Raw genomic sequence first — 20685 nt, forward strand, 5'->3', positions numbered from 1 at the left:
GATCACAACTCCTGATTGTGTGTGCGCAAGTCAGTTCACAACAAACAAATATTTACTTAAATATTCTTTAATGTAGTACCGCCTACCTTAACACAAAAGATCCATTTGGTTACTTTGGTTTTTATTGTCAGTACAGCAGGGTGGGGGCATTATAAAATGCATAATTTCCTAAAGTGGGGTTTTAAATTATCCTGCAGTGCAAATGTTGGCTCATTGTAGCTGGTGAGACACAGTAGCTTATAATTGAAAATAAAAAAGCCATTTAAAAGACATTCAATAAGCCACTGGGAAATTGATCAGGCAATAAAATCTGTCGCTACCAAGAGTGGGAGGCTGGCACTCTCATAGAGACAGAGCTTTGGTCCTGACACAGCACTATCCCCACAGACTTTACAATCTGCACGGAGGCACCAGCAAACAACTGCATACAAACAAGGGATGCCACAGAACTACACTTCCCAATGGAGCTGCTTTCCTTGTGTCCTCAGGCATGCATTGAATAGCATAACAAAATAATGCAACAAGTAATTTGGTTGTTTTAGTATGTAGTTCTAACCTCTTTACTATATATATGTGTGTGTGTGTGTGTGTGTGTGTGTGTGTGTGTGTGTGTGTGTGTGTGTGTGTGTTTTCATTAGTAGCCCTTTCAGTGGCAAACAAAATTATCGAAGACATGGAGAGAGAGAGCAAGAATGGGCACATATGGAAAAAAGCATAGTCCGCTGCTGCTTCTTTAACTTTCAATTCTCCCAACCATCTCTGCTTCACAGCCCCTGGCTATTGCCTTTCTCAATCTGTCCCTGGGGAGGCAGGAGTTATGGGCCCTGTCGATTGAGGAGAAAGGGATGTTATTCCCCTGTCACCCTCACCCGGTCCGCCAGCAGCCATGCCCTGATCTATAGCCACCGTGGCGGGGTAGAAGTGTCTTGATGCACCATTGGTTTCCAGTGCTGTCACTTCCACTCCTCCCTATCCCAATGCTCCAACTCAAACTACCTTTACACCTCCCCCCTCCCCATGATGTGTTTGAGGAGGTCACCCCTAAAGGGACAAGGTCTAACGGTTGGTGTCATGGGTGGGGTTGAGTGACGCCTGGCGGGTGTTTACCTGAGATGGCATCGTGCACATTGGTGTGGATAGACGGTCACTGCACTAAGACCCCGTCTAATGGATAATTTGATCTATGAGGACTCATGTATGAGACTGATGGTGAAACTGTGAGGTATAAGAGTACCACGATTATATACAAATTATTATTTTATATTACTAGAATACTACTCCAACTTGAGCTTTGTTAGCTTAATTTTATTCCAAAAATGTAGTGAGCAAAAGTCCTTGCTGTCTACTATCTACATAGGCAGCTACTTTCTAAGGTAGGATCATCACGGAAATGGAACCTCGTAAGTGACTTGTTTGGAACGCTCTTCAAGGGCAGCAACTTCATTTACTTTCAGTTGCTCGGTACATACATAAGGCTGCTAAAATTAAACACACTGGACTCATTTAACAATCACAATTGACTACAAAAATGTCTGATGTTAGCGTGTTGCTAGGCTAAGGACTTAATACTCTTAACAAAAATAATAGCAAGAATATAAAGCACACATACATATTGGGTGAAGTAGTGCATTTAATGTAATTATATTGAACAACTTTATATTTTATTCATTCAGCACATATGATGTTTAACAAAAACATTTGTCTTAAGTTGGTTATTTATATATTTAGCTTTCGTGTGTCAATAGGTAATATACATTTTACACTCCCAAACATTCCTTCTGCAAATAGAACAGAATAGAAGAACATGTATCCCTGCAACAGATGGCATGGCCCCACAAAGACCCCTACTGAACATCGAGTCAGTCTGGGATTACATGAAGAGACAGCCTAAATAGATAAAAGAACTATTGTGAATTCTCCAAGAAGCTTTGAACATCCTATCTGCCAACAACCAAGAAAAACTGTGTCCATGTGTACCTAAGGAGAATTGGTGCTGTTTCGAAGGCAAAGTTGGTCGCACCAAATACTGATTTAGCTTTTATTTGTTAATGTTAATCGAAAAATTAAAACTAATTATGGCAATATTTTTGAAGAAATCCTCATTATGCAACATTTTTCACAAGTGCCTAAAACGTTTGCAGAGTACAGTATATAAAATCTGGGAAATTTTTTGGGATTGTCTTATGTGATGCTACCTTTGATTTTGGCCAAAACAAGGTATTTTATCAGTTCACATAATTTGCTGCCAACTGCTTGTAACAGCTTTCAAAACGGAAGTGCTTCAAAGATGCATTAAAATGTTACCTTGGTAGGCAGCTTAATAGGTTTAGGAAGAGAGCTTAAGTTCACAATGCAGAACAGTTAGCTGATTATATCATATATCAAGATATATCAGCTATCTACAAAACAAACACAGATTTGTACAGTTTTTCAGCCATAAAGGAAATAGGGAAGCTATTTGAATGATTAGAACCATTATGAAAGAGTCGAAGAGTGCAAAGTAGGTCTGACAATAGATTAAAAATGACTTGAAGTAGTATTACTTGAAGTAGCCTGAAGAGCTGAAGCTGTGCTGACTGTCCCCTGCTGACTGCGACTCGCAAAACATATAATTTACATACAGTCAGGAGGCATGATTAAATGCATTGCTTTTTCAAAATGTTATTTTTATATAATAAGAGTGTTAAATTGACAGCCTTAGTAAAAACAAACATCCAGAAAGAGTAGACCGTTTTAAGTCTCCTTTTAGGTCCAAAAACATTTTGCTTGTGATATAAAGATGGGATTTGATCTCAAATCTCCTTTAAGGGGCTTTAAGGGCATGATTTCATACACTTGACATGTGTCGAGATTTAAGAAAAGGGGTGGAGAGATGGTGCAAGGCCTCTGCCCATGAGACGGCCGAGATGTGAGAAGCAGGCTTCCACACTTCCTTTCTAATAGCCTGCGGGCAGAAGAGCGATGCTCACCCAACTAAGATGAGCGCAAGTGACTTTGGATATGAACAATAAAGAAAAGGATGAAAAAAAGAAGGAAAAAAGCAGGTGGTTATGGCCTAGTCTTTTGTGACAGTTACCCTGCTGGGGATGCTCTGACTGAATAAATAGACGGATTAATAAATAAATATCTCTTTAAAAATGGGAGACTGAGGAGAGCTGCCATTCATCAAATATCCTATTACCACGAAAGCTGAAGCCATATGTATGAGACAACCAGGATCCAAAACAGACACAAACTGAACTTTTTCTTACAATTTGTTACATCTGACATCCAACCCCCAACACACACACACACAAAAAAAGTTTGACTGATGAAAATATATATTTTCTCATGTCTACTCAACACCGAATGTAGAGCACATTTAACCTAATGAGACCCGAGCGTGACTGCTGTGTGCATTTTCCACTAGTAACACCTAAAACACATGCAAATATATATATATTTATTTATGTCCACATATGTGGACAGCGGTCCATGTGGTCCAATCACTGCCAACCATGTTAAAATAAAATTAAACATTATAAATTCTGAATCTGTGTACTGATTACCATTGCCCATGTCTGCCAAACATGTTGAGTGGTCCCAAACATCATCTGCAGCCTGAAACAGAACTTTTGATAGGAAGTATGGATTGAATGCACTTCGATTCACAGGAAAGCTATAGGATACTCCCTTGCTCCCTATTTAGTGAATGACATAACCTCCAGTGTGCTGTCTGGCTGCACTAGTCTAAGAATGGCTCAAAATGTGTCATATGTACATCTTAACTCCATATAAAGCCTCTGAAAGCAAAACAAATTTAAATGTGAAAATGCACAGTAAATAAAGGATTTCTAAAGAAAACCTTGTGTTATTGTACAATATAGTGTACACTTTGTTTAGCAGTGTGGCGTTCGCGATTTATCGCTCAAAATTGAAAAATGGCATATCGGTTGAAACTAAAGACTTTTGACTCAAACAGGTTTCAATGTAAAAACTTAATTTCTTACGAGATGTAGTTTTGATGGCTTTTTTCCCATAGACAAACTCCACTGTGGTCAGCGCCATGTTGTTTTGTCACATGACTCCATGAGTCTAAATTTTAACACTTTACTGACAGCACAAGGTCTCCTGAAATTAGATCAGTCAGTACAAACAAAATGAAATTATGTGTTGCATATAGTGAAGCCAAAATACAACATCCACGCCTGTGTATGCGGGGTAGCATGAGGTTAAAGTAAATTAGAGGAGACTAGGATGTTAACACACAGCCAGATGCATTGACATGCGTCAAGTGAAAGTGGCATTGAAGATACATCAATGATTTGTCCAAGAGGCATCAAAAATTGCAACTGAAATCAGCTGCATATAGTCATACAGACATATACTGAAAACACAAGTAGCTCTATTGATATAGCATAAATAAGCACAATAACAGAGCAAGAGTGCAGGAAGTGCTGTCATACTTGCAAACTAACTGTAACAAATATTCACAGAATTGATATAATCTCTCCAAGAATAAAATATATATTAGCAAGAAGGCTGAATGATTATGGGATGATGGAGAGGTTTTTTCCCCTAGAGGAATGTAAACAATTGTCTAACCACTACCACATCTTTTTGCAATCTGTTTATTTGGGTATTTATATGAACAATCTGGTTGTGTCTTCATAGTGTGTAATCAAATGACATGATCCTCATGTGGGACAACATACCAGCAACATCTTAAATAAAGTGTCAGTCTATTACATTTTCAAGGTCAGCTCTAAATTGTCAATCAATTTGTGTCTAGGGAGGTGAGGGAGGTGGGGGTCGCAACAGATGAATTCAACTTAATTATCAAATGTTAACACTGGGACAATTACAAGCTGCTGTATTAAATTGTGACTAGATTTTTTTTAATTTTCTAAAGAAATTGTGTGTGGTGCTTGTTGTGCAAAAGTTGCTAATGCAAGGGTGTTGTGGGTGGTTGCTAGATTGTTGCTTACTGTTCCAAGTCAATGTGGTTTTATCGTCTGCCAAGTGAAAATCGTGAGTCTGATGTCTTAAAGAAGTACTAGCACATCTCTTCTCAATACACAGCACAGGTCATTCATGTTCATACGGCAAATGGTGTGTTGAGTTTTGCACAGAACATGTAATACTAAGAGTTGGGGCTTGTTCAAATAGGCTGAAAGCAACACTAATTAAATTGATCATCCTTAACTGAAATTCTATTTGTAACACAAGTAGCCATTATTTTATGAGAAAAGTAACTGTATCAGTGAAATGTATTTGGAAACAAAGACTAGACCCTTTCCAACTTTGAGGTTGCAATTGCTGATTCGAAATATCTCCTCCGTGAGAAGACGTCTTGAGATCATGCTAATTAAAATGGCAGAGGAGAAGAGGAAATCAAAATTGTAAAAGAAAAGTACCATCACCCTCAACCTTCAGCTTCTATGGGGAATATATTGATGATATAACACAACAAAAGGAATTAAGTAAAAGTAAAAGACTTTTAAGAGTTTAAATTTAATAAGAACTCAGAATCATCCGCTTTGCTTCACTCTTCCATGGGCACTTGTCCTTTCCTGATTTCTTTATGTTGAAACCACGTGCTCTGTGCCGTGATTGGTGGACCGAAATTGTTGCCTCAAAGTGGGTAAAGACATGAATTGATCAAAAGTGAACGTAAATGCTTTTCCTCACACTCTCTTGGCTTCAAGAGCTATTTGACCTTGAATATAAGAGACACAACGATCAGTTATATACAATCAGGACATACGGCAGCATTTATTGCGGATTCGACCCTATTTCTTATGACACAAGGCTTTTCATGGCTGGGCTCATGTGCCTATAAAAAGCCTCTCTCCCTCTGTTACATTGCATGTATGTAATTTTTTTTTGCTCTGGCTGAATAAAAAATTGCTTGGCATTAAAAAAAATATATTAAATCATGGCCCAAATTTCAACTGATTACAGTGGTCACAAGAGTCTGGGCGAGCCTCACAAGGATAATTAGTTGTGTCGCTTATATGCATGGGACGGAACCTGCTTCATTTGAATATGCTCTACACGCCCCTGTAACGCCCACAGTACTGTACGCTCAATCACTCATGATAAAATACTTCAATTGCCATTTAAATACTTACAGTGCGAATTCACCTTGAGTAATGGGCCAGATAATACCAGCTGCCAATCAATATGTGTATGTGTGCATGTGCTTAAATCTGTTCTCTGATTGGCTACATCATGCTGTGTCAGTTTTTTCTGAAAGATAAGCAAACCCAGGAAACCATGGGTTTAGATTGAGAGTAGTGTGCAAATGTCTGTTAAGTCTGATCCATTAGATGCTTTGGATTCATGCCATTTAATGCTAGGTGCTAGTGTTGTTGGTGGCTTCCATGGCGTTGCTGTATGGTTGCTTAGTTGTTTTAAGTGTTTTTTTTTTTAGCATGATCATTTTTGGTTGCAAAGGTGTTACAGGTGGTTCCAAGGGACAGAGAGTGTATTTAATGGACTATGAATCTGTAGACTGATTAAGTAAGGTCAACATTGTAAGCACAGTGACAAAAGAACTGCCAAATAATAATTGTACAATACTGTATATTAAGACAAATTATTCCTAAAATGACTTTATCAATGCAACTTCTGGCTAAATTCCCCAGCTTTTCTTTTTTGTAAAAGATCCCACTGGCATGAACTCCCTTCGAGATTACTCAAATTTAGCCCCATAATGCAAGGGTCAGAGAAGGCGATTGGATCCCTTTATTTCACTGGGTCTGGAGAATGTTATAGTCCCAAAACAGACCTGTCATGTTAGATTTCACCCTCGTTGTCAATCACTACTTTTCCCTCTCTGCATAATTTAGGACAGATTTTTAAAGCTCTGCTTTATATAAACACCCTGCCATTTAAAAATACGCACAAATGTGTTCATTTGCACAAACACAAACACACACACACACACACATATATATATATATATATATATATACATATATATACATATATATATATATATATATATATATATATATACATATATATACATATATATATATATATATATATATATATATATATATATATATATATATATATATATATATATATATATATATCATCCGGGCTGGCCAATCAACCCCCACAAAGATGCTTCACTTTGAGTCTTGATCAAAAAATAAACAAAGTTCTCTACATTTTAGTCCAATAATTATAATGTAAAAATAGGTCAGTGGTATTGTGTAACATAGCTAGAAAACTGCGAACTTCTGTGATAGGATGCACAATGACTCACTCGTTTTGCTGCAACTCTGAGTGCCGCTGTCGCTGTGGGTTGACGAGCTGCTGGATTGGCTGGTGTTAACTATGTGTCCATCCAGAGCCCCTGGCACAGGAGAGCTGCCCGGCCGAGAACTGCCGACTGAACTGGACGGTCTGGAGCTGGCGCAGTTCTGAGAAAGTGCAGGAAACTAAATTTCAATATCTGAAATTACATTTACTTGTTTATATCTTTCCTTAAAGTCAGCATGAAGCTTTGTTCAGCAACTTATATTCAGGAACTTGGCCCACGTTAATAAACAGCAGTATGAACTATGTTGGTACTTTTCACGTGTAAAGAGGTTAGCCAATCATAAGTTATGCCAATAATAATAATAATTTATGCAATGCATAAAATCATGCAGATACGGGTCCGGAGCATCAGTTAATGTTCACATTAACCATCAGAATGGGGAAAAATGTGATCTCCGTGATTTCAACCGTGGCATGATTGTTGGTGAGTTCTGTAACTGCTGATCTCCTGGGATTTTCACACACAACAGTCTCTAGGGTTTACTCTGAATTGTGCCAAACAGAAAAAACACCTAGTGAGTGGCAGTTCTATGGACAGAAACGTCTAGTTGATGAGAGAGTTCAACAGAGAATGGCCAGACTGGTTCGAGCTAACAGAAAGGCTATGGTAACTCAGATAACCACTCTGTACAATTGTAGTGAGCAGAATAGCATCTCAGAATCCACAACACGTTGAACCTTGTGGTAGATGGACTACAACAGCAGAAGACCACTTTGAGAACTTCATAAGGAACACTATGGTCCTAATAAAGTGATCAGTGAGTGCATATAAGTCTTAAAGAGATAGTTGAAAAACAGCCTATTCAATTCTAAGGGTAAGAAAGAGGGTGAAATGGAGCTAAAACAAACTTTTTCATGCAGTCTAATATTTGAAGTGGACATTAGGGAGAATAATAAAATTCAGTGAATTACATGGAAAAATGCTAGAAAGTGTAGAATATTATCCTTTAAGACCATCATATCAGTTGTGTATTAAATAGCACACTCGATATAAAAACTGTACGAAGAATACTAATATTGAGTACCAAAAAAGTCATAGTTGAAAGTTAAGTAGTCATTCATTACAGATACACAACCAAAATGTACCCCGACTGGTACGGGACTACCACAAAATAAATAGTATCACAGGGAACTAAACTAGATTTGACATTAAAACCCACAGTCTAATTCCTTGCATCATAGCATAATATATAATGCATTCTGACATGCAAAACCGCTTCAGTTCTGTACAAGTTAGTGCCTGAAGATTTTGATTTAAATATTTCTCTTATGGTCATAAGTAGTCAATGCATAACAGACGATAGGTCTGAACATATTACAACAGGTAAAGCACATACGTATATACTGTACACAGTTTTCTTTTTCCATCTCATATCTTGTCAAAACGTGAATTAGGATCAAAAACTAATCTGCTTCCAATTTATATCTATATTTCAGAACTGTCAGGGATCCAGACCCTGCTAGTATCGTAGGAGGTTCGTTTTTCATTTGGCCGGTGCAACTGACAGCTTTATTTTTCTCAAGCAATCTGCCACAGTATGTACAAGTGTGAGGTCATACGGGTCAGGCGACAGTTGGTATGAAGAGCCCTGGCAGCAGTGGTCTGGCTCATACATAAACAACGGTAAGGACGGAGAGAGAGATGGTTGGAGATTTGTACAATTAGTTACTACATATGTTCTTAAAATGGGGCTTTATTATCATGCTGTATTTTATCTACCATTAACAGTAAACTACTCTCATGCAGACATAAGTAGACAAAGAGTGAGAACCTTGAGAAATCTGTATAACTGCATGACTGTTGTTAGTCAAGGCAGCATAATTTATATTAATTGAATAACCACCTAGAGAAAAACTAAATCCATTTAAAATCCATCTAATACCTGATTTAAAGGTGAAGTGAATTGCTAAATTGTTTTCAAACAGGTTTCTCATGCACTCCCCTGTATTTCATTGGTCAAAAAAACAGATCATCCTTCCAGAGAAGACTTCTGAAAAGTGTTTTTATATATTTTTTACATTTACAGCAAGATATCTTCTTACAAACTTCTAATTTAGAACTTTGGCTTTATAGCTACGAAAATGTTCATGGATCCGGTGTCTGATTTGCTATTCAATGAGTTGGAAAATTGTAAATAGGAAGGGCTCCTCAGAGATGACCTCAGAAAAAAAGAACTGACTCTTCATTTACGAACACAGCACATCTATCCATCTACTGTATGTCTTCTACATTATCACTACTATATTGGAAGTCAGTACATTCCCTGACCACTGCTCTAATGCAATAAAGAAGAGTACATTTTCCTATCCCATTATGGACTCTGTCCAGCACCAAGCTATTCTGCTAGATACAGTATATCTCTTCTAGATTTATGGTGCAAAATGGCATTAGCTAAAAAACCATCCGCCACACGTGGCCGGCGAATCTCATCGCATGGACTTTGAAAATTGGAAAATTGCCCAGAGAGCGCTAAATGGTCCCACTGCTAATACGGCCCACAACGATTTATCAGCTGCTACCTGGCACTTGCGCTTGGGACTGCAGTCGTTTTTTACAAGTCCCAGTCTTAACGGCGTTGGGCCTGTCAGGGGGGTCAAAGGGAAGAGGGAGGGGGCCATATTCTAAAATCAATCCGCTTTTAGAAATTGTCTCATTCCGCTTTCAATGACCTGGTGGCGCAGCAGGGCCGAGCGGGACAAACTGCCATAGGCCATAAACTGTGACAAGCCTGGAGGAGAGTTAATGTGGCCATTCATAGAGGATCCACTCGTAGTGTCTCTGGAGGTGAGAAGGGTGGGGGTGCACTGGGAATGGGGGGGTAGGGTGGTGGGTGGGGTTAGGGTCTATTAACTACTTTTAAACCGCTTTGGTGAGGCTAAGTGATCTCCGTCAACAGCAGCCTCACATATAAATACTGGCCTGACAGTTTAATGTGAAGGGACGAGCTTTCCCAGGATTAGAAACATGTAACCCAGGTCCGCTGGATGACATTGGCTGGATTGAGGTGGCCTAAGTAGGTGTTTGAAAGAGGGCCTGGAGCGAATGTTGTGCAGTCAGTCCACGCTCATGCACAAAACACACTGTGAATTATGAAATTTAAATTATATGAGGAAATTTCTAGAGTAGATCCCTTGAGTATTAATAAAAACATGTCTATTGTAAACTCTTATCTGCAATGAATGTGTTGTGATTCAGAGGTGCATTCATGCCACAATGCAAAGTGATGAAATCATGCAAGCCGGGAAAACTTACTGAGAAATTTAAGGCTTTTCTTCTTTCTTTGATTCTGTTGACTGTGTTTCGAACCTGTGGATAAGAAGGAGGGGGTGGATGGTTAAAATGTCACGACTCAATACTAAACACTTAATACAAAGCACTTTGAGCTTGCATGAGTCTTGGCCACAGGAAGGTGAAATTCAATCCGAACTGGGAATAAAGAAAGCAAATAGCGGCCATTGCATAAAAGTCAATGAGTGCTGTGGACCAAAATGTTCCAGTTTGTCACAGGTAATGGGTGCTGAAAGTGACATGTAGAGTCGGCAAAGTAAGGAGAGCGTCTTAAGCTCTCATCCGTCACACTGAGCGGGGGGCCGTGGAAATGAAGTGATAGAGGGAACAGCCACCTTTGCAGAACAAATTACATTTGTACTGTGAGGAAAAACAGGGTGATGTAAAGAGATGCATGTAGAAAGTCACATACAGTACAATATAGTTTTCTCTCTCTCTTTCTCTGTGTATATGTAAAAAAAAAAATATATATATATATATATATATATATATATATATATATATATATATATATATACACACACACACAGCTCTGGAAAAAATTAAGAGACCACTGCAAAAATATCAGTTTCTCTGGATTCACTATTTATAGGTATGTGTTTGAGTAAAATTAAAATGTTTGTTTTATTCAATTAAGTACTGACAAAATTTCTCTCAAATTCAAAATAAAATATTGTAATTTAGAGCATTTATTTGCAGAAAATTACAACTGGTCAAAATAACAAAAAGGATTCAATGATTTCAGACCTCGAATAATGCAAATTTCATATTCATTTTTAAACAACACAATACTAATGTTTTAACTTGGGAAGAGTTCAGAAATCAATATTTGGTGGAATAACCCTGATTTTCATGTGTCTTGGCATGCTCTCTACCAGTCTTTCACATTGCTGTTGGGTGACATTATGCCACTCGTGGCACAAAAATTCAAGCAGCTCGGGTATGTATGATGGCTTGTGGTCATCCATCTTCCTCTTGATCACATTCCAGAGGTTTTCAATGGAGATCAGGAGATTGGGTTGGCCATGACAGGGTCTTGACCTGGTGGTCCTCCATCCACAAATTGATTAACCTGACTGTGGCATGGAGCATTGTCCTGCTGGAAAAAACAATCCTCAGAGTTGGGGAACATTGTCCACCCCCAGATCATCACTGATCCTCCACCTGGTCGTCTAATGGTTAGACGGAGACCTGGAGAGGCCTTCAAGCCATGGTGTCTCACACGCACTGTGAAATGTGGTGGACGTTCTGTGTTTGATACTAATATACCATATGCCAAAATGTATTTATTAATTTATTTTAAAGAAAGGATAACAGCTGAAACTATATTTTTATTTATTTATTTTTAAGATTCATTGTGAGGCAAAAAGAAAACATCTTCCATAATTCAAATAATTCAAATCAATCTGTCTGCAAAGTATTTTTGCTATCCATAACCTTATTTTATTTAATTAACTAGGCTAATTTACAGTACTCCACAAACTTATTTCTTTATATAAATTTGTAATATCAAATGTTTGCATACATGTACATTTTCTACTTGCCAATATTCTTCATACTATTCAATCCAATCCAGCTGTTCACAGGCATGCTAGATATAATTTTCCAGCCTGGCTGTCTGTGACCACAAAAAAACCTGCCTGTATTTCACAGCATGAGCGCTAGCCCTTTGCTGGTGAATATGCATTAGCTCTTATGACTTTATTAGGCTCTGCTGTTGTCACAAATTATTACTGCCATGCAGATATACACACTGTGGCATGTTTTGAAAAGACACTATTACCGTGACGACATTGCTACTGAAGATAAGAGAAAACATTTGACAGCTCGGAGTCGATGCTAATTTGTCATATTTGCAAATAAACACTTTTTGCTCCTTCTTTCTCATTATATTTTCAGAAAATCACCATCTGTAAGTGCACTTTACCTTTAATGAATGGAACTGGGAAATCAAATCCCTTTATTGCAGGTAAAATCATAGAAAGCAATTGAAAAAATTTGCTGATCTTTAGTTTAGATCAAAAATAAATAAATAAAATTAGTTTTTCTTCTAAAGGTTTTAAGGTGATGCAGTCCCAATATTTAACATACAATTCTTCGGATGGTCAGGATCCCGGCAGTCTTGAATTTTATTTTAGTGATTGGATCCTGTCACCTGTTTCTAATGTGCTCTCTGTCTGGGCTTTTTCTTTTTAGTGTTATCTGAGGTAATGCTAAAAAAAAAAGAGAGAGAGAGAGCACATGAGGAGAAAACCCTGAATTTTCAGTATTTTAAGATGTTACTGCTGATTTGAAATATGTTCATTGATCGTAATATTGACCAACTGTTGTTGGAGATTTCTGTGTTTTCCCATTCAAGTATATAGGAGCTGCACTGGAAATAGCCTCCAGAGTGTGTTCCAAATATGGCCGACAATGGACTGACTTGCTAGAAAGACTTTGTCAAAACCTAAAGGGTGATTAAAATAGGACTGACCATTAAGTTAAGTCTCAAATTATATAATAATACTTTCTAATAATCAAAGTGTTAAGTGTTATCAGTTTTATATTAATTTGTTGTTGGGGTGGGAACAACAACAAAACAATTAGATCCTATTGCTCTTAATCAAGTGAATTATTTTTATTCTATGATTTATAGACAAGGTGTCATGTCTAGATGTGTTTTTGTTCATGTTTTGTTTTCATGTCTTTTATTTTGGAATTCTAGTTCCTGTTTCCCTTATCATGTGACCTCCATGTTCATGTGTCTTGTTTTCATTGGTTTATTGTCTTATCAGTTCTAGTCTGTCATTTGTTTAAGGTTATTAGTCTTGTTATCTTGTTTAGTGTTCTGTTTGATCATTGGTTTATGTTTCCCCATGTCATGTATTTAAGCCCTCATGTTTACCATTGTCCTTTGTCTAGTATTGATGTTAGTTTGTGTAGCACTTTTCTAGTTCATGTCAAGTTTAAGCCTTGCCTACCAAGTTCATTTTCATGTTTAATTTTCAAGTTTATCTTATGTTTTATTAATGTTCATAGTTAGGGTTTCTGTTAAGGTATTTATTATTAAACTGCACTTGGGTTCTTCATTTCATCGTAATTGCCAGCTACAATACGTTACACAAGGGAACACAATATACGGGCATCATTACTATTTCATTATTAAAGCATTCCTCTGTTAAACAAATAACTATAAATTATTTTACATAAGATATTTCAGTGCTAGCAAAGTCACAGCAGAAGAACTTACCCAGAGAGATAAACTGATTTGGTATCTAATGAAAATATTTCACAGAAAAATTCTTAAGTCTTTACTAATGATTGGGCACATTAGGGATAATAGAATGATCCATACATCTCTTGGCATGTATAAATAATCCCTCTCACAAACAACAAATATAATCTTACATATTCTTCAACTTCACAGATGAATGAAACGTTTTTATTGTCCAATGAGAGGCGGACGTTTCTTTAAATGAGAGTAGACGGGGAGAATGTTTTTCTTTGCCCTTTGTTCTTTGAATATTCCAGGTCTTTTTTTTTTTTTTGTCTTTGTATACTAACACTTTGATCATTCTTCTCAGCTTTTCACAATTTTTCTATTACCCAATAATTTCCTTTGTAGTGTCAGAGGGTGAAACTTAATCTGCTAGTGTTTCTTGTTACATCTTTAATGGCACAAAGGTAAAGAAAACAGGGGAAAATGTTTCACAAATAAAGCAAGAAAAAAAAGCAAAGATTATAACATTTAATATTTACAAAACCTCTTCTGGAAAAAAAAAGGGCATAAATCGGATACAAGCTGCTCACAAATTGTTAAGACCTCTGGGTCAAGGAGAGCTGGGAGTTGGAAAATAGATTCCGCCATACTAAAAAAGCCTCTTAAGCAAGAATGCAGCGATGATTTATTTTACAATGCGGAGAGGGTCAGCGGTGAGTCTCTGTGTCAATACGGGGCTCGGTCTCAGGGCCATCTTCATACACTTCTTGTGTAGTGAGTGAAAAGGTAGAAGCGAAGCTAGACAAAAGGCAGGAGATCTCTGTCTGTACTGGTAAAAATGGTGGAGATGAGAGAAAAAAGAAGTGGAGTTTTAAGGGCTACTAAATGCACTTATTCATGTGCTCAATGTCGAACGTGGGCATTAGAGAGCCCAAAAGATGAATGCGAGTGATGGATTGTTCAGAATAAATCCGTTCCATGCCAAGATATGTACATTGATAATTAGTTATATTTGATGTATTGTTCAAATATGACCCCAACCTCTACTTCAGGCTTGAGTTAAACTCCAGTTTAGTCATCTCAACAGTCAGAAAGATTTAGCATGTCAATGTGGCTATGACATATTGATAGGATATTTTGTCTTGGCGTACTAGATCTCCTATGCTGCTGCTGCAGAGCGAGTATGGAGATCTGCTACTGCTAGAACATAAACAGACATACTGAGTTAAGCATGTGGACATGCTGCTGCACAATTAGACAAAACGCAAGACATGCTGCATCAAGCATGTTTGGCATGCTGCTGCACAAATAGACATACATACAATCCCCATATAGCAGTTCTAGACAAGTGCAGCTGGGTTGGAGGTGGGTTTCAGAGGAAAAACTCTTGCAACATGCTGCAGTGAAACCGGCTTAGGGTGAGCGAGCCAACTGAATAACACATAGAACCACATAGAGTTCCATGGCTGAATTTCAGTAATTTATCCCAAGTTGAAATCAACCTGCACAAGCTAAACTAAAAAACATGTGCTGGAATACACATGCTCAATTTTATCTGATATTGCACGACAGTGGTTTAAGTAATTCATATGTGCCTTGAACACATTTCAATTTGAATTTCAAGATGACAGTTTAACACATATCCTCCATGCATTTAGTCCAAAAGAGCATCTAAATGGTAATGACCATTTAGCAGTTCAATTTCCACACGATCTACCTGCCGCCATCCTGCATATATATCCGTTTCTCTCTTTCTCTGACTCTGGCCTCACGGTGAGCTTGAATGTCAGAATGTTAAATGAAAGACCATGAGTTTAAAAACTTAAAGAGGCAGTGAAATATTGGCCAATGTGGTTGAGGGATGACTGGCTCTTTACTCTGGGTGTCAGTGTTTAATGGTGGGCCTGGATGCATATACTGTAAGTTAGCCCAAGCATGAAGGGCAGTGGGACGCTTATGTGGGGGGAAAAAAGGAAAAAAGGAGGCTCGCTTCAATCCGCCTTCCTTTGGATGGGTGGGGGTCCCATCAGAAAAATCATGTCATTTCTCTCACTCACTCAGTCAGCCTTGAGATGCACTGCAGACTTACCTCAGTGTTGTACAGGCCATATATCAGGAAGATGAAGAGACCCTGCAAAAAAAGAGAAAAGGATGAAGAAGAAAGAAGTTGTTAGGAATTTTCTTTTCTTTTTCATTTGAGGCTCTGAAATTAACCCAACAATAAAGAATTGCATGAGGAGCATTACTGAAGCCAGGTGAAATTGAGTTTTGATGCCAAACTTCAGTTGGTGTGATAGCAAGTGCCATTCTGTGCGTGTTAAGTCTCTTAGCAAAAACAAAAAAGTAAGACCAAAGGGGGGAAAAAAAAATTCTTAAAAAGTGAAGCAATTAATGCTTTCCATTTTTTGATCTTTTCTCTCACTAAGTCGTTACCTAGCTACGTACATTGGTAAAAAGCCAAGCAATGGCTTCAGTGTTGGTGAAGCTACTTTAAAAATGTAAATTTCCAAGATTTAAAAGTATTTAAACTACACCCTAGCTACTTTAAAAAGTGGTTAGTTATACTACAACCTACAAAGAAAATGTAGCTACAGTAATTACACTGAAGCGATTTCAAAAGGGCAATATCTTTTTTAAAATATTTAACTATAATTAGATAATATAAATGGAAGCGCAGCGTAGTTCTAGCGGGAAGTCTAGCAGCTGTATATCATCACACCATTAGCTGGGTAATTCCCAGCCAATCACATGTAAGCCATTGCTTTATAAGACTGCTTACAAACTATCTCATTGCTGTTTCAGTGTGCTAATACGGCAACCTCCGCCACCCCACCACCACAAGTTGAGTCCTGCACGGGGGTAGGCTCCTCGCCCCTGCCTCATCTCCTCCAGGATATGACAGTTCCGAGTACAACTTCTTCGGCCCACCAGACAGGGCTTACACCAAAGAGACATACATTTTCTGTTTTATATTCATCAAATAAATGTCATCTTAAATTTCACTCAAGTCGGCAAGTCTTCCTGATAGAACTGATTTTATTGAATATTTATCTGGGACAAAAACAGTGAATAGCTCAATTAGGGTGGTAGCATTACATTTAGATTTAAATAAACAAATAATAAAACTAGAAAACTTAATACCTGTAATTTATATAGCTGAGTTGTTTTGAACAGCAGCATTAAATTCAATATTACCAAGATGAAGAATAAGAGACTTCTGTGTAGGGACTCAATTAACTGATGAATCGTTTATTTTAACTGGTTTATTTACAACATTTTAAAACTCGCATAAATCTTTAAATATTACTGAAACTAAAACTAAAAGGTCCTACTAACTTTTGTCTCGGCATCAGATATGCTCAAAAATCTGACAGCGTTGAAGCCTATTATTGATTTGTCAGGTCTTTAAAGCTAGTTTAGAAGATAGTAAGCAGTAGGCTAAAAAATGTGCATATGAGAAAAAGAAATTGCCTAATTGCTACACTTGCCAAATTTTGCAAGATTCATGGCATTGTCTCTTAAAGTTTGTAAAAAATGCAAATGTTCTGGCTTGTGACTTAAAGTTCACAATTTTTTGAGCATAGCTGTATATTGTATTGTAATGCATTTATTTCTTAAATGCATATACATTTTTTTTAATAAACAGAAGAAAGTATATTCTATAATTTAACACTTTCCATCTGCATTAATTTCACTCCTATAAAGGGGCTGACTGCATGCCACTGATATATTAGGAGTGTAACGATTCACTAGTTTTCTCGATGCATCGATTACTTATCCTTACGATCTATATGCATCGATCTTGAAATATGATGTTGAATTGGGAATCATTAGTGTTGGTCAGTAATCAATTAAAATGCAAAACATTTTATGAATCAAAATTCAATAAAACAGTGTACACCTCGGCGCGCGCCCTCACAGCTCTCCACTCACAGCTGCGTGCTGCTCTCTTCTGTCGCCCTTCACAGGATTATGCCTGCTCTTAGTTCCATCCATAACTCTCATTGCCTCTTAAAAATAAAAGTCATGCATCTTCAGGTTTGGAGATGGTCAGATAAAAGTTGCATTATCTCAAGTTCAAAACTTTTGTGTTTTTTTTTACATAGCTAAAGGGGTATGCTTCGGCAAAATGTAACATTTACAGACCTGAAGTCAGATATTGCACTAGCAAACAGTAAAATCTGTTATAAGCAAACCCAAAATGTTTAAGTTAGGCTATAATTAAGGAGTGAATGACATAGCTTTGTTGATTATAATGGGAGCATTTTGTCATGTGTCTTTTGTCTGCACTGTAGACATGATAAAAATAAAAAAAAGTCAACATTCCTTCTGTAGGAATTTAACCCAAAAACCTTCTAGAAGATTGGAGCACTTGCCCCCTCAAAAAATATGGCAGAAAATTTACACATATCGGCAAACGATTATTGCCATATTTTGTTCATATTTTGCCACATCTGGATCTCAATACGTCATCATTGACAACATGATTTGGTGGTCTGTTCCAGATGTCCACTGTTGCCTGTTATGCCAGCCCTCTCCATTTCATCACTACTGTAGGGCCATAGTTCTCCCATGAGGTCATGCTACACTATCAAGCAATGTCACAGTGACATCTCTCTCAAAATAACAAACCTTAGTGAAAATAGTGAAATGATGTATTGTATATTAGTCTGTAATGACAAATAAATGTAATTCTAGAATTGAAATAGAAGGGCATTGGATATTATCTTGTGGGAACTATGGAAACGCTAGACTTTTAATAAGTAGTCTTAATAAATGCCGTATATTTAACATGCCTCTTATGAAATACAAGAAGAATGAATTTGGCTAAATTGTTTGTAAAACCATTGCATAAATTGTTGGGTTGAACTGAATTTTTTTTATGAACAACTAGGCCCATCTGTTGTTGAGCAAACAAAACCCTGAATGTTACAAAGGACAAAAACTCAGATTTAAAAAATTTGATAAATTACAACAGTACAGCTTATTGAATAGATTGTACTTCCATCCCTTATAGGCTTGTTTTCATAGTTTAATGGCAAATTATATATGGCAAATCAGTGTCAGAAATTTACTTTTACACCAGCAGGGTTCCCACTCTTTTCAGGGCACAATTTTCCAGGACATTTTATGTGCCCAACAACTGCTATATTTAAGCAAAAATAGATGCGTCCATTTAAATCAAGCTTTTATTTTGGCGTTTCTGTCTGTTTTTAATGGTAGTTTTTCACCTCCAGATATGTAGTTCACTACATGGCACAGTGTGATTTATTTATCCCCTAAAGCTGTGATTTTATTAAATACATACATAGTCTGTATGTGTTGCGCACTTCAGAGTGTGTTTTCAGGGTATGAGCGGCCAGCTTCATGCATTTTTTTTAAGCGTGCATCACTTGCAGATTATATATTTATTCAATTAAATCACAAATATAATATTCCTTTACCTTCTGCATTTTACAGCAAATGCCATTTATATCATATTTTTTTACTACATTCTGTCTGTGATTTCAGCATTTGACTGAAATTATTGAAAATTCATTCACATACCGAGGTTACCAACCACGCTACCAACTTGGTGTAGAGTTTTTGCTTCGTTTTTTTTTTAAATCAGTTGTCCGATAATCATCGTTGTCTGAATTTATAACTCAAATGTTTTGGGGTTAATGACACAAAAAATGTTGGAATGAAAATTGTATTTGGTGCTATATCATTGGAGCTGAGCAGAGATGACAGCAGATGAGCAGAGAACATATGTGATAGGGAGTCGTTCATCACAGTTGACCACTGATGTTTCACAATGTTCAGCCACCGGCAGTGACAAAACGATACAAATTTGTATATTTGACACTTATCCCGAATCCCGATTGTTACCATGTTGTATGTTTGTTTTTTTACATGTAACTAACATTTTGTTAGCAACATCAACAGTTCTATTTTACTAAAATATTTTCCAGGACAAATAAGTATTTTCCAGGACATTTCTGTATTTTTCATTTTCCATGACACTTTAAAATTCCATGTTTTCCAGGATGGGTGGGAATCCTGACCTGTATTTGATTTTCAGGGGAATTTTAGTTCTACTGTATGAGAGTAAATGTTTTAACCATTTAAAACATGCACTGTGTTTCGTTCATTTATGTCAAACACTTCAATTTTATCGATTCATTAATACAAATTCTCAAGATTGAGGATGTATTATCTAGAATTACATCAACATTAATATTGTATGCCATAACTATGTATAGTGTACATAACTAGGTATGTATAACTAGGACTATAACTTGCCCCAGCGTTTTGAATTTTGGAGTCATGTTGGTGGGGTTTTATTTATTTATTTTAATGTCAAGTTTAATTTCTTGCCTTATGGGAAACTGAGAACCTGAGATTAGAACTGGTAAATTCAGCTATACGGTTAACTTTTTTAAATTTTAAACAATAGTTTTCTCTTGTGGCACTCAATACTGCACTTCAGTACCCACAGCTCCTCCAAGGAATCAATATCCAGCAACAGAAGGGGGTAAAAGACAATGCTGCACACATCCCATTGTTTTGTATTAGACTGTCAAATTCCTATTTAGTGTTGCAAATGAATTATCATGTTTTTGATCATGGGCCTTATTTGTGTTTAATCTTTTATTGTGTTATGAACAAAGTGGGGAACACATCCCTTGCATATTATGAAAAATGATCAATTAGAATATAATTGAGTTAAAAATAAATGGTACCAAAACAATAATGATGGATTGTTTAAAAAAAGTTAATTCATTAATGTCGTGCTAAAAACAAACACAGAAAAATGGAGCACATTTAAATGCATTGTGTTTCAAGAAAAAAAAATGATTTCTTTTGAACTCTGCTCTAAAATGGTGGAAATGTA

At 37.0% G+C, this 20685-nt stretch overlaps 1 protein-coding gene across 9 annotated transcripts in view; it reads right to left on the bottom strand.

Moving 5' to 3' along the window:
* Nucleotides 1–20685, bottom strand: part of LOC127641069 (adhesion G-protein coupled receptor D2) — a 306626-nt gene that overhangs the window by 244670 nt on the left and 41271 nt on the right. For all 9 annotated transcript variants that reach the window (XM_052123831.1, XM_052123833.1, XM_052123830.1 and 6 more), the window contains exons 21-23: nt 15898–15939; nt 10571–10624; nt 7262–7418 (exon numbers count right to left, since the gene is read on the bottom strand). In XM_052123831.1, the coding sequence (XP_051979791.1) occupies nt 7262–7418; nt 10571–10624; nt 15898–15939 (253 nt within the window). The remainder of the gene's footprint in view (nt 1–7261; nt 7419–10570; nt 10625–15897; nt 15940–20685) is intronic.

The sequence above is a fragment of the Xyrauchen texanus genome, chromosome 50, assembly GCF_025860055.1.
Source record: "Xyrauchen texanus isolate HMW12.3.18 chromosome 50, RBS_HiC_50CHRs, whole genome shotgun sequence".
In the NCBI taxonomy this organism is placed as follows: domain Eukaryota; kingdom Metazoa; phylum Chordata; class Actinopteri; order Cypriniformes; family Catostomidae; genus Xyrauchen; species Xyrauchen texanus.